The sequence below is a fragment of the Empidonax traillii genome, unplaced genomic scaffold (assembly GCF_003031625.1).
Source record: "Empidonax traillii isolate 1590-97213 ecotype Southwest subspecies unplaced genomic scaffold, ASM303162v1 scaffold28:size2823434, whole genome shotgun sequence".
NCBI lineage: Eukaryota > Metazoa > Chordata > Aves > Passeriformes > Tyrannidae > Empidonax > Empidonax traillii.
The window spans coordinates 1853105-1866922 of NW_020955221.1; the positions used below are offsets into that span (position 1 = coordinate 1853105).

Here is a 13818-nt window from a genome sequence, read left to right on the forward strand (position 1 = left end):
TAACATATCCCTTAATACTTGAAAAATATCCTTCTAAATTTCCTAGCCTAGAAGACTTTTCTGCTCAAATATCAAGAGAAGTTTAGACATTAATTTTTAAGACATGAAAAGAAATCTTTCACAGAGAGTTGGATGAAATTTTTCTCTCCGGTCTTTTGTTTCAGATTCTTGTATATTTAACTTTATACTACTAGACTTTTATGCTCCAGGTATCTTTGTTTAAGAGGAAAAAAATTACTGAACCCAAATTATTTAGGGAAAAGATTTAGCTATCATGAGAATCTTCACTCCTGCTGTATAAAACACAACTGTATGAATGAGCCAGAGTTCCAAGATTTGTGCATGAAGAAAGAAGGGCATTTTTACAAGAGCATGTAGTGACAGGACGAGGGGCAATGGTTTTTCAAACTGAAATAGGTTAGATTTAGGTTAGGTATTTTGATGAAATTCTTCACTATGGGAGTTGTGAGGCACTGGAACAAGTTGCCCAGAAAAGCTGCGGACACCTTATCCTTAGAAGTGTTCAAGGCAGGTTGGATGGGGCTCTGAGCAACCTCATTTAGTGGAAGGTATCCCTGCTCATGGCAGGGGGGTTGGAACTAGATGATTTTGAAGGTTCCTTCCAACCCATATCATTCTGTGATTCTGTGAAGTGCAATTTCATCAGATCCTCAGAAAGAGAAATGGCCTTTTCTTGGCTTTTCACCTTCTAGCTTTACATCTGATCTCCAATTTCAGTGTACACATAATGCTGACCCTCTTCACGGTCTATCCACCTACATGCCAAGTGTAGTTTTCTTTCAAATGTATGGATCTTGGATTAGACTCTACCTACATTACAAAGTCTAGCTCAACAGAGAAATGGTTTCTTCTTTCAAAGAGCAGAATCAGTTTATATCATATGCTATTTTATGAAATATCATGTGTCTGTTACAATACTGAAACTATACTTACGCGCAAAACATATAGTCTAAATAAACGTCAGAGGCTTATTTACATTTTAAACAAAAAATATAATGAAGAAAGTATTTATTTCTACCAAGCAGATCTCTCACTTGATACACAATGGTACTCAGCTGATGTTTTCTGGATGCATTAATCAAGATGGAGCATAAGCACCATCTTTGTCATAAGCTGCACCAAATGGGGAATCATACACTGTACTTAGGGAAAAGAACTGAATACCACAGCTGTCAGCTATCACAAACAGTACATGCAGTGTGGAGAAGATACAGCTGTGCTCCATCACACTTCTATTCTATATGACTTTCCTGAATGAGCAAAAGAGAGTAGGTACCAAAAGAATAGATATGTAAGAACTTCAGAGCTAACAACACAGCGTCGTGTACTTACGACTCAGACTAGAGGACACGTGCACAAGTCTATCAGAATGTACAGTATTTTTGACCTATGGCACCCAACCAGACCATGACCCATATCCCCAAATTTTTTCCCAGTCAAAACTCCAAGAATCCAGTGCTATATGCCATGCAAAGCCATGATGCACAAAGTGTTCAGAGGCAGTTTATACATAAGAAGAATATATGAGAAATAGGGAGCCCCTGGTGGTGAAGAGGTTAAAGCACAGCGCTGTGAACGCTGAGATCTGGGTTCGATTCCCGGTCAGGGCCCCTCCCCAGGCAGATGGAGCTCGTTAGCCCTGTAAGGCAATCCATCTACGTCCTGAGGACCTCGCTGCCACCGTCCAAGCGTGCTTGGCCCCGGCAGATGAACCTCAGGATTAAAGGGTGGGCTCAGTTCCGCGCACACTGTGTCTCACCTAAAAAATCCAATGCGCAGGCTGGAAGGTGGAAAGACCTTCCCCGGTTCTTCGTTCGCGAAGAGACTGGCCATACTTCATACATACATATGAGAAATAAGGTTTCTTCTTATTCTGTCATTGAATTAAACAGCTGGGCAGCTAAGTCAGAGGCAATGCTCACCACAGCATCATTTGCAAACTCCTTTCTGCAGCACAGAAATCCCATTGTCACAGACTTATCTCTACTTACTGCACATACACCTAGAAGAGGCAACATTAACAAACTCCTGAAGAGCAACTTACCCAACCTGGACCTTGATCTCATGCGTCCCCACGAGCTGCCAAAAGGTGCTAAAAGCCAGAGAAAGGACTACCACCCTCCACACACCCTCATAACATTTGTATTTGGCATCCTCCAAAATTCACATGAAAAATTAATATGAAATTCATATGAAAAAGAACACATTGACCATCTTCTAGAGAAGAACAGGGAGGTGAAAAGAAGATGCAGTTCCTCTCTGAAGACCATCAGAAAGATTTCCAGGTATGATTGATTTATTCTATACATCAGGGAAATTAGACCTCATGGTATAAAATTAATGTTCCAAATTATTGGGAAAAATATGCAATTATAAGGTAAGAAAAACTTTTTTAGTCTGGAAAAATGTTTAGAAGAATCATCACTGGAAGTGACATGACAAGACTGGATTTCATGAAGCCTTTTTGTTAAATGAGCCACTCATTTCCTTTTGTATTTGTTGGACTGGCAACTTTTTAGCAGCAAGTACACAATAAAACTGGGCATTTTTTCCATAAAATTGATCATAGAACAGCAAGCAAAAATTCAGCAAGTATTGCTGAACATCAGTACTAGTTGCTCTAATACATGACAATTAATAGACATTATAAACGGAACATAACACTACAGAAGCCCAAGTGAAGATTGATTAAAATATCTTTATACTCTTGAAAGCAATGCTTTACAACTGTGGCTCTTAGAAATTTCTATTATGTTTCTTATAAGTTTCTTTTTTGCTCCTTTTTTTTTTCTTAAGAACTCTTATAGCATCTTCTCTAGGATTTTTGTGTTTAAAGAGCTTATTGATTAGTTACTACAAGATTTTACTTGACCAAGTACACCAAAATGCAGACAGCCAAGATATCTTAAGATATCTGTGCGTGTGTGTATATATACACACACACACACACAGATACATATATACACGCACACATATATTTACACTGTAAGTTACCAGGTAAGTTCAAAAAAAGCATATTTTTCTGAGTTACACACTCAGTACTAGAAAGCAAAAAATGTAAACCTTCAGCTGATGGCGAGGCTGCTCCAAAAAATGCAGCTTTGTTATCTGTTGAACTATTACACTGTTATCACAAGTAAAAATCAAACCTGTGCACTAATGGTGTAAACCAGGGACTGGGCTTGTTATGCATTATCATCTCCGTACATTAGAACCTCAATCATACTCAAACAAATTCACTAAAGTGTGGTTTTCAATCTGCTAACTATGCATTCCATAATAGCCTGTAATTATTAAAAACTGACAAGAAAGCTACGCCACCTGTGTTTATGTGAAGCCAGGTAATGAAAAAAACAACAACGCTGTCATCACCTCTCAATTCCTGATTGCATTATCAAAACTGTAGCCGAGTTTGGCATCTGGGTGTGACCTTGTTAACTGCTAGGGTAATTAAATTTATTCTATTGGGAAAAGGGATGATAAATTATTAGCAAGAAGATTTTGTTCACATTTTATTAAATTGGCCTGTCAAAGGGTCGGCCAAATTATCAAGGGCCTCATTTATTGGAGGCCAGCCATATTGCCACATCTGTTACAATTATTTATAATTTCAGCAGTTGAAAACCAACTGAGTTAGGCATCCACCATGTAAAGTAATTTACAAATTATCTGATGAGGGAGTGTTTTAGCTTCTCCCTCATTTCTAGCCAGCAGAAAGCCGCGCTGTAATTACAGAACACGATTAGGTTCTTTAGGGAACTTATCTTGCACTCATAGCCATAGTAAGATGCAGCAAGAACATATGGAGGAGCTTGTGCTTCTACTCCCTGAAGCTCGTGACCCGCCTGCCGCTGAGCCCTTGAGTTGAATTTGAATGAGAGTGCCATGGCTAATGTTCTACACATGCACCATTTATGCCACAAAACAAATCGGATCACTGTTAATTATGAAGCAGCTATAATCAGGCCTTCACATCTGTGTAATGTGAAGCGCAGTAGGCTGTATTCCAATAATGTATGACTACCTTTGGGTCGCAAATTGCGAGCCATATTGCCTCAGTAGTAGTTACTGAATTCAAAGCAAGTCCTTTGATAAAAGCCCATCACAAAGATATTTTTATCCATTTTTTTTTTAAACACAAGCCTTTCTTTATCAGCTATTGACCAGAACAGTTAAAGCATATGGCACAAGTTCATTAATGAACAGTAGCACACAGCACTCTAATTTAATGAAACCACTTGAGCTATAAAAATCAGATTTAGTTAATTCCCCCTTTCCCTTTTTTTTTTCTTTTCTGCATCTAGCCTATACCCTGGACTCCAACATAATGTCATGGGTGATCTCGCTGTAAAATATAATTATTTTCTTGTACATTTATAAACAGATTTTATTTTTTAAGAGCCTGAGCATTTTGCAACACAGAATGAGGGGATTGCGGGTGTGTGTATGAATGAAAATAAAATGAATATTGGAAAGAAATGTCCAAGTAGTTTCCTCTTCATAACCCAAAATTTAACCTGATAACAATTAATAGTCCATATATCATTTCTATTTTAGAAATTATTGTCTGGAAGCTGTCTTCTAACAAAAAAAATATTCTTAAATCAGTAAAAATCATTCTGTGAGAAAGCAGCTAAACAAGCAGCACCCAGATGGCAAACCAGCTATAGTTTAATTAATCCACTAAAAGCCATTCAGTTTTCAGTAAGGGTAATGTAATTTTGAATAATTGTAGGGAAAAAAAATCACTAAACATTCTTAAGTTTTATTACAGCAGCATGAACAGTGCCACTATAGAGCAGTTAAAGTTGAGTTGCTCTTTGCATTATAAACCCACATTTTCAGTGTTTTGATCCTTTTTGATTATTCTACATTGAAAATAGATACACGGAATGTCGAACTAAACTAAATGAAAATTAATTTATTCTTTAAACCAGCTCTTTTTCTTTCCTTCTGTCTTTTTAACACTTTAGAACAGGATGTAGATTAGTTTTCAAAACTTATAGTACCTTCTTAAAGTACACTGCATTTCTTTCCTTTTTTAAAATAATTTCAAAAGTTGCACAAACCACTATTCCTTATTTTATAGACAACACATGCCTGCATCGTGGCACACCTACAACATTGCAGGTGGAGTCCCAAATTGTCATAGTTAAACACACCAAGGTGTAACTAAAATTGCATTTTATGCTGATCAAATACCAGTATACTGTGATCCCAGTAGCAACAATGACTCTACAGACTCTGTTAGACAAGCTATAACTCCATATAGCTTTTCTGAGGACAAGAACCACTGAGTACACAGTCCTTTGTACACGTCTATATTATCCCAGAACCGCGCAGCTCAAAAAAACAGGCTTTGTAGAAAAATAATAATACTGTATTTTCTCCTTTACATCTTGTTTAAAAGGCACGTGTAAAAGACATTGTTAAAAGTGGTCTCACAACATTTTAGTATAAGAAAAAACATTTGGAAAGTAACAAATTATTATTGCTTTCTTGACTGAGAGGCAACCAGACACATATTTACACTAATTTTTTGGGGGTTTTTTAAAGTGCTTAGCTCTAAGCTACCACATATAATTTGCCATAAAAAAATAGCAAAAATTAAAATTACATCATTAATATGGAAGATTACACATGTTGTAAAAGTGAAGTTAAAATTATACTTATCTATGTATTTCTAATAGTAGAAAATACTGGTTCTTTACAATTACAAATTTAAACATGGAACAAATTCAACTTTACTAATTATAATCTATACCTCTCCTTATTATAAGGATAATAATCACAAAATAACAGTTAGTTTGCAATTAGGGGAATACAACCTTTTGAAAAATATTGTTGGTATTTTCCATCATTAAAGGTTATTTACTTCTATATAAAGTTACATATTCATATATAAAGTTTTGTCACACAAATTGGTCAATTTCAATTGCATATTACTTCTTCTATTACTTCAAAGCCTGAGCCTTCAAGCAAACAGTGATAAAACCTTTTGCTTTCCTCACTGTGTTGCAGTTACACAGCTCTAATGGCCACTAGCATTTCATCTCATCTTGTCCTATACAAATAGCTTTTTACTATGGTATTTGTTAGTTGCTTTTAAAAATTATATTTTGACATCTTTGTGATGATTTAAAGTTATTTTTTAATTAGTTCAGTATTTCTAAAAACTGGAAGATATTTCTGACAAGTTTTGATCTATAGAGGGTGCAAGCCTGAGAAACTTTGAGTAAGTTTTCAAACAGAAAAGCCCAAATAAATTTAACATGTAAAGCATTTTGTTAGGAATTAGTTTCAGTAACTGAAATTATCACAAGCTATAAAATGCAATTTACAGCACCACACTTTGAACAGGGTATCTCCCTCTTTTTATGCTGTATCATTAACAAGAAACAGAAAATGAAGCCTCAAACATGGACTTTAAATATTCACAGCGCAATACTAAGTATGCTGGACTAAATCTAGAACCACTAAAATAAACTATAATTACCCTGCCCAGCTAAGTTTTTTTACCATTTATACTTCAGTCAAAATCAGTATTTTAAAGACTCTACTATAGAAGCATAATAAACTGAAATCACTGACATACTAATGTTTAAGAAAAAAGTAAGTTATACTTTGAAAATAAGACTGATAGATTTTTGTGTGGCAATAATGGATGCAGTTTTTCTTGACATAGTTTCTTTACATATTTCACATATGAATCTAAATTTTTATTATAGTTACAAGTCAGCTTTTTTCCCTCTAATTTTCAGTTACATCTATGTGCAGTTTCTACTTCATTGTTTAACTGGTATTTTCTATTCCAACTACTTTTAAAAACTTCATAATGAGAAATAAGTGGAAAGGTAGAATGCCCACACCTGTGAGATGTTACAGGTACAAATAAAAAAATTACATGTCCTTTACTTACTGTTCTTTGATCAAGTATCCCCCCTTATTACTGTCTTTGATGTCTGCATACATAAAAAAAGTAGGAGTTAAGGCAGAAATTACTGCTTCAGTTCAGAAAATATATTTAAATACTTACTCTTCACATTGGTAATAGTTATGGTATACTAATTGTATGACTAAAGGTATGGTACGCATCTCAGAGCTAAAAATTAACACCAATAATGAAACAGAACCAAAGCAACAGCTACATGAGATGAAATTAATCAAGCCCCTCAAGCTTATGTCTTGAAAAATACTAAATTTTTTTCACTGTGTAGCTTGAGCATAGATTCAGCTAAAATAACTTCCTGATTCAAAGGTGGCTAATCTCTGAGCATGTGAGAGCTGCTGAATGCATACTTTCTAACATATAAATACAAACTTACTGCAAAGTAGACAAAAATTCTTTATGACACACATTAGCAGAACAGGCAAAATGAAATGAAGCAAAAGTTTGCTCTCACTAACACAAGTGCCACACTGACGAGATTAAGATCACAATATTTCAAAAAGGTGTATTTTACCCTTATTGAAAGAAAAAAGAGATATTCTTGCTAATAAAGCCAATAATATAAAACTCATTTTTGCCTGACTACAATGTAATCTCAACAGCAAGAAAAGTTCAAATCCACTAAAAAGCCTATGCTAATATATGCAGCACTGATGTATACTAGCTATTAAATGTCTGAAGATATATTAGTGCTGTCAACAGACTGTTAGCATGTCCCATTTGATGAACTTTCAGCAAGTCATGAATCTGAACATGCTTAAGAAATCAGTATTTTATAGCAGAAAAAAAGTTGCATTTAAACTAACTTTTTTTAGGAAAGATTGTTTCAAAGAACGGTAACAGGAAAACTCCTAGGTGCCTACATTGCTTTGGTGTCTTGTTAATTAAACTCATTCCCAATCCATTTTTTTCTAACGTTGCAGTCAAGAAACTGGAGAATAAGTTAGGAGGTTTCTCTTAATCATGTTTGACTTCAGAATTTCACAAATGAGCAGAATTCTGGTTAACTAACAGTTCAGAAAAGGAGTGATAGGTAATTACTTTTTTTCCCCTGCAGAAACCTCAGCTGTGGAACCACACAATAATCATTACATTTCTAAAATTTATACAAGATTATGAAGTTGGTGATGGCAAATTTGTCTGTCATTAAAATGCAGCCAACAATGGGCATTATGATCCATTCCCAAAAAGCATACTGTATCCTTTTAACCAGAGCAAGACTGCATGTCAACAAAATGTGGGATACTTATTATAGCAGAATGCAAGAATGTTAATCAAGAGAAAACATTAAGCGTGTTAAGCACATACTACTTCAACATCTCTCAACGAACCTAGTAGCTATGTATGCTAACGAAAGACATTTCCTTCCCTATGAGGCTGCTCAGTAACACTAATCATTTGTCCCATCACAGCCTGGTTTAAGATTAATTGACTGAAAAATGAAGCTTCATACACTACATTTTGCTTACTATATTACATTCATTATCACAAGTCTGCTTCTGCTTCCTACCTTGTCTTCTACATTAGCATTGTTAAATAATCTGACTGAGCTCATGACAGATTATATGAATGTTCAACTAATATATTTCTGAAAAAAGTCCAACTGAATCTACATTCACCAACAAAAAAATAAGTTCTCTATGAAATATGGCAGGAAGTCAGCAGAAGGTCATAGGAAAATAATTATTTGCACCCATGTTCTCCATAAAGTAATTTAGGACTGCTTCACATTTGGATGCTAATTTACATGGAGTATAGTGGTGAAAGCACTTCATCTTCAGACACCACTGGAAGAAGACATGGAATAAATCAACAAAATAGTTACAATTCACCCTTGCTAGATGCAATTAATTTAAAATATCCAAAGGAAATCAAGTATAAAATTGAATCACCAATGTAATTGTTGTTAGCTTTTAAAATAATCTTACTTTAGGCCCCAGAAACTTCCTGAAGTTCTTTAAACAAGGAAAGAAAACTGACCTAAGTCAAATTTTCTACTTGGATTTGAAATGCCTTACAGGAAAGCTCCATACTAGGAGCTCCTAAAGAAACCAAGATGCTGTATTTTCAAGGGCAAAAAAATCTTACAGTTACAGAATTGCTTTAAATGTAAGAAATAAATAATAGCAATAAATGCTTAGTTTACTCAGTGGGAGAGACTTACCTGTAGTGTCCCACATGTTCAAGAAACTTAGGAAGACCTCCCACCAGACCAGGTTGCTCAACACCTTATCCAACCTGGCTTTGAACACTTGCCAGGTCTGGCGCATCCAGAACCTCCCTGGGCAACCTGTTCTAGTGTCTTACCACCCTCAAAGTAGAGAATTTCAACCTAATTTTAAATTTCTCCTCTTTCAATTTGTATCCATTACTCCTTACCCTGTCACTAGAGTTCCTGACAAAGAATCCCTCTCCAGCTTCCCTCTAGATAACGGAAAGTTGCTGTGAGGCCTCCATGCAACCTTCTCTTCTCCAGGCTGAACAGCCCCAACTTTCTGTCTCGTCTTGTCTGTCCTCGTAGGGGAGATGCTACAATCCTCCTATCAACTTCTTGTCCCTTCTTGCTCCAGCAGTTCCCTCTCTGTGTTATGTTGGGAACATGAGAACTGTACACATCACTCCAGGTGAGGATCTCACAAGAGCAGAGTAGAGGGGGAGAATCTACTAAACTGTCACACAATATCCATGTTTGGCAATAAAAAATCAAATCACATGACAAAATAAACTGCAAAGAACTTCTCAGAGCCATACAAGATGATGAAAGCTGAATGATTTATTGAGAAATACAGCCTGAGAATTCAAAAAATATGATCCAAAGCTGTGTGGAGACTGTTTATAATCTTTCAAAAAAATCACTAAAATCTTCTAAAAGCAAAACCCCTAAATTTCAAGACTCAAAAAGAGGACTGGAATATAACAAGAGGTAAACACTTCACAATACTTAAAAGAATGTATTTTATCATTTCTGAAACAGAATTGTTGCATTATTAGATTAAGTGGTACTTTAAAAATCATGTAAGTACAGAATAAGAATCTTATAACAAATAAAGTTAGAACATTAACTCTGGAAAGACTATCCGAACAAATCCAGGAGATACTGCATTCTGTGTTTTTGTTTTACAGCAGGTTACTATTTACACAAACCTTGAGGAATTATTCACTATGGAGGTTTTTTAATATTCAGCGTCCTTTGGGATCATGAATATAATCCTTGATTGCAGACCTACCTTAACTCACCATGCTAAGCAAAGTTTTATCTTTAACAAGCGTTATTACCTTAATTATTTTCACTTCTCTACTTAATGAAGGGCAAGAATGTTAGTAAAACCGAAACTCATATGTACACCTCACTGTTGTACCTATGGAAGAAACTAAGCAACAGCATTTACAAAAACAATGTGGGTAGATAATTTCAAAGCCTTTCAAACTCTCTTCAGGTCATAAATTGGCCTTTGTAAAATGTCAAGAGCATACATATAAGACCTGGTACACTTGTAAAGCTGGAGGCCTGTTAGATGGATGTATTTATTGTAATAGTTCCAAATGGCACACTAAAGCTTAGAAATTTTTAGATAAACGCTTCTCCCCACCATAAAACTTTCTTTACATCTATGATATCAAACTTATTTGTGTGGTTGGGAAAAGTGTAACAAATCAGAAACAATACATTTCATTTTCATAGAGGAAATTCAGAAATTTCATAGTTTTTTCAGTGAATTTGTTTTCAGTAACAGTTAGGTTTTATATGGTTTTATTTTTATTTTTGGTGTCTTTGTTAGAGAATATAAATATGAATCTTGTTGAATAGTGACACCATTACTCTTTCTTTTCCCTATGATAGATTTAACTGTGAAGTAGCTTTGACTAGCAACAGAAGAAACTGTTACAGTACTGCAGCAGCATAGTTGCATGTTTGTTTTTAAGAAAAAAAACTAAAACCAACACCAAATGGCAATTTCCTTTAAAACCTTCTGATACCGAAGCTTAATTTAAACAAAGAAACAACTTTTATTAATCTAGAAGACGACTCACCTGTACCTGATATTTTGGATAAGAATTCTGATGTACTCCATTCAAAGCATTATGTGCTTCCTGAAGTTGCACTTGCAACAGACAAATTTTTTTATCTTTTTCAATTAACTGATCCTGAAGAGAGGCACAGCTTTGCTGCAGTTGAATTTCACTTGTTTTAACAGTTTCAAAACATAAACTCAACTCGTTATAAAGCTATGAGAGGAGAGAAGAGAAATAACAGGATTAAAAATAACTCCAATGCAGATAACCACATTAATACAGAAAGTATAATTTAAGTAACTTATCCACAAAGATCACACTCTTTTTTACATTTAAAAATTTGTTCACATTTGTCCTCCTGCCTTCTATCCAATTCTATATATTTTAAAATTGCAAGAATCACTAAAACTTTAAGTTTGAAATAAGTTTTCCAGAAAAATACAACTCACAGTAGAATATTATCAGTTTCAGTTGCTTCTTTATAGCATTTATCGATAGAAATGGCCATCTAAAAATCAGGATTGATTTTACTTCTTGAACAGTTTATTTAAATACAGAAAATACAAAAGGAAAAGAATATTCATTACCGAGAATAGGAAAAAAAATTAAAATATCTTTTCAGGGAATTAAATTAAAGGAACAAAAATACCAAATACTATCCTTGTCTTTTATAGTTTCATCTTTTAAAACTAACATTTTAAATATAGCTTAGATAGAAATACAACGAATCTACTAATGCTTACTGCATTTTGTCTGGAGTGTAAAATGGTTGTTTAATTATTCTGTGGGAATTTTTTTACATGAACTATAAACCCCAGAGATTATACTGTAAGTTTTTATCCCTGGCTGTTGTTCAACTGTTCTTTCTGAAACTAGAATATTGTAAATATATTTTGCAATTGCTTTAGAACAGACTTCACTCACACAAAGAATTTCTAAAACAAGCTCTAAATAAACTAGTAGTAAATACCATCTGACAAAAGAAATTTCTCTTATTCTTGCAAAATAAGTTAATAACACCCCATTCCTCCATTGTTACCCTTCTTTTTCCATTTAAGCATCTGAACATTATTTAAAATAATTCATTGTTTAAAAAAAACCAAAACAACACACCAGTTTGGGAAATAAACCTGCAGTTGAATAAACAACAGTACAGATTCTAAAGGAATTACATGACTACACCTCTACTAGCTAACCACAGATTCTTTATTCTCCTCCTTTCAGTCCTTCATTCCTTTGATTGTCCTTTTTTCTCAAAATGAGCAATATTCTATCTGACTATTCTACCATAAAATGATCTACAGAAGGCATGAATGTACACCTGCAGGGAACAAATTTTCTTTGGAAAATCCATCTCTGCCATTCAATAAATAAATAAATAAATAAATAAAATATGAAAATTAGATTTTCCAGACATGTTTCATTCAATAATGTTTGTAAGCCCAAGAAATTAACACAAGATATTTTACTTATAAAAACACTATTTTACTCTTCATTTTACCCCTTTTATTGCCATTTTTTTAAAATTATACAATCCTTTCTCCCTTTCATCTATTTACATCACTTAGAAGTTAAAGTCTTTGAAAAACAGTCACAACTTCTTGAGTGATACACTGTCTACTTAACATTTTCTGAGAAATTTGAAAATAATAATCTCCCTTTCCTTCTTCCTAACATTTTCTACTCCCATGGTCTCTCAAAATCCAGTTAGGACAAAGTAAATTACTTCTTGCCTATTTCCAAGGCAGATCAGAGATCATGTCTCTCAGGCAAAATTAATTCAAAGTCCAGATATATTGATATTTCAAACGGCTCCAAGTCATTAAACACTTGCATTGAAATTTTTGTGCCTACTGAAACTTTCTTTTTTATTTAAGAATGCTTACATCATCTCTAAAAATGCAAGCACAAGATTAGCCAATTTCTTATGGAAATGAGTCAGTATCTCACAGGAAAATAAACAGGTCATTTATCAAAAACATGCATTTTTAGATAATGTCCTTCCAAATGAATGGAACATCAAGACACAGTTACTTCCAGCTATAACTATATAAGCTCATTAGCTAGATCATACTGGTATGACAATTTGCTGTTTTTATGACTAGAAGTACTTAAATGGTTGTAATTATAATATCTGAAAGGTAGCATCCTAGTAAGATGAATGGAGAACATCAAAAATATGATGCCTTTTCCTAGTTGGCAGCCACATCCCCTAACGTAGCTAATGGGTATTTTTGGTAGTGAGTATTTGTCAGGACAAGACAAATAGCACATCTTTTGACTTGCACAAACTTTTCCAACCTTTCCAGCTTTGAAAACAGTACTGAAACACAAAACACATACATTTCAAGTATAAAACAAGCTAAAAGCTATGTGCAAAAAAAACATTCATACCATTCATCTCTTTACAGTAAGGTTTATATATATTTTTTAAACACCCTCAATGTATTATTTAATAGCACACAGATTCTTTTTTTAAGGAATTTAACATCAGGAATTTTAAAAATTAAAATTATCTATACAAAAATAAATAGTTTCATCTACCGTCCACAGATAACGGAACAGCTTCCAAATTTACATCCCCATCTTTTCTTCTACTGTTTTTGTGGATTAATGAGGGCCTAATGTTTATACTGGATTATTTTGGGGTTTACTGCTCATTTCTGACCCTGTTTTAGAAGAGGCACTAAAATTAATCACATTGCAGTAAGCACATTGTAAAATACAAACACATTGCACAGCACGATGAAATAGGTCTATCATTAATAAAGAAAATCAGGTGTAGAGAACCAACATAAAATGGAGATCAGATGATTAGAGAAGGAACATTGCAT

At 34.2% G+C, this 13818-nt stretch overlaps 1 protein-coding gene across 14 annotated transcripts in view; it reads right to left on the reverse strand.

Moving 5' to 3' along the window:
- CNTLN (centlein) overlaps positions 1-13818 on the reverse strand; it is a 181667-nt gene that overhangs the window by 107780 nt on the left and 60069 nt on the right. For all 14 annotated transcript variants that reach the window (XM_027910062.1, XM_027910047.1, XM_027910107.1 and 11 more), the window contains one exon: positions 11003-11197. In XM_027910062.1, coding sequence (XP_027765863.1) covers positions 11003-11197 — 195 coding nt within the window. The remainder of the gene's footprint in view (positions 1-11002; positions 11198-13818) is intronic.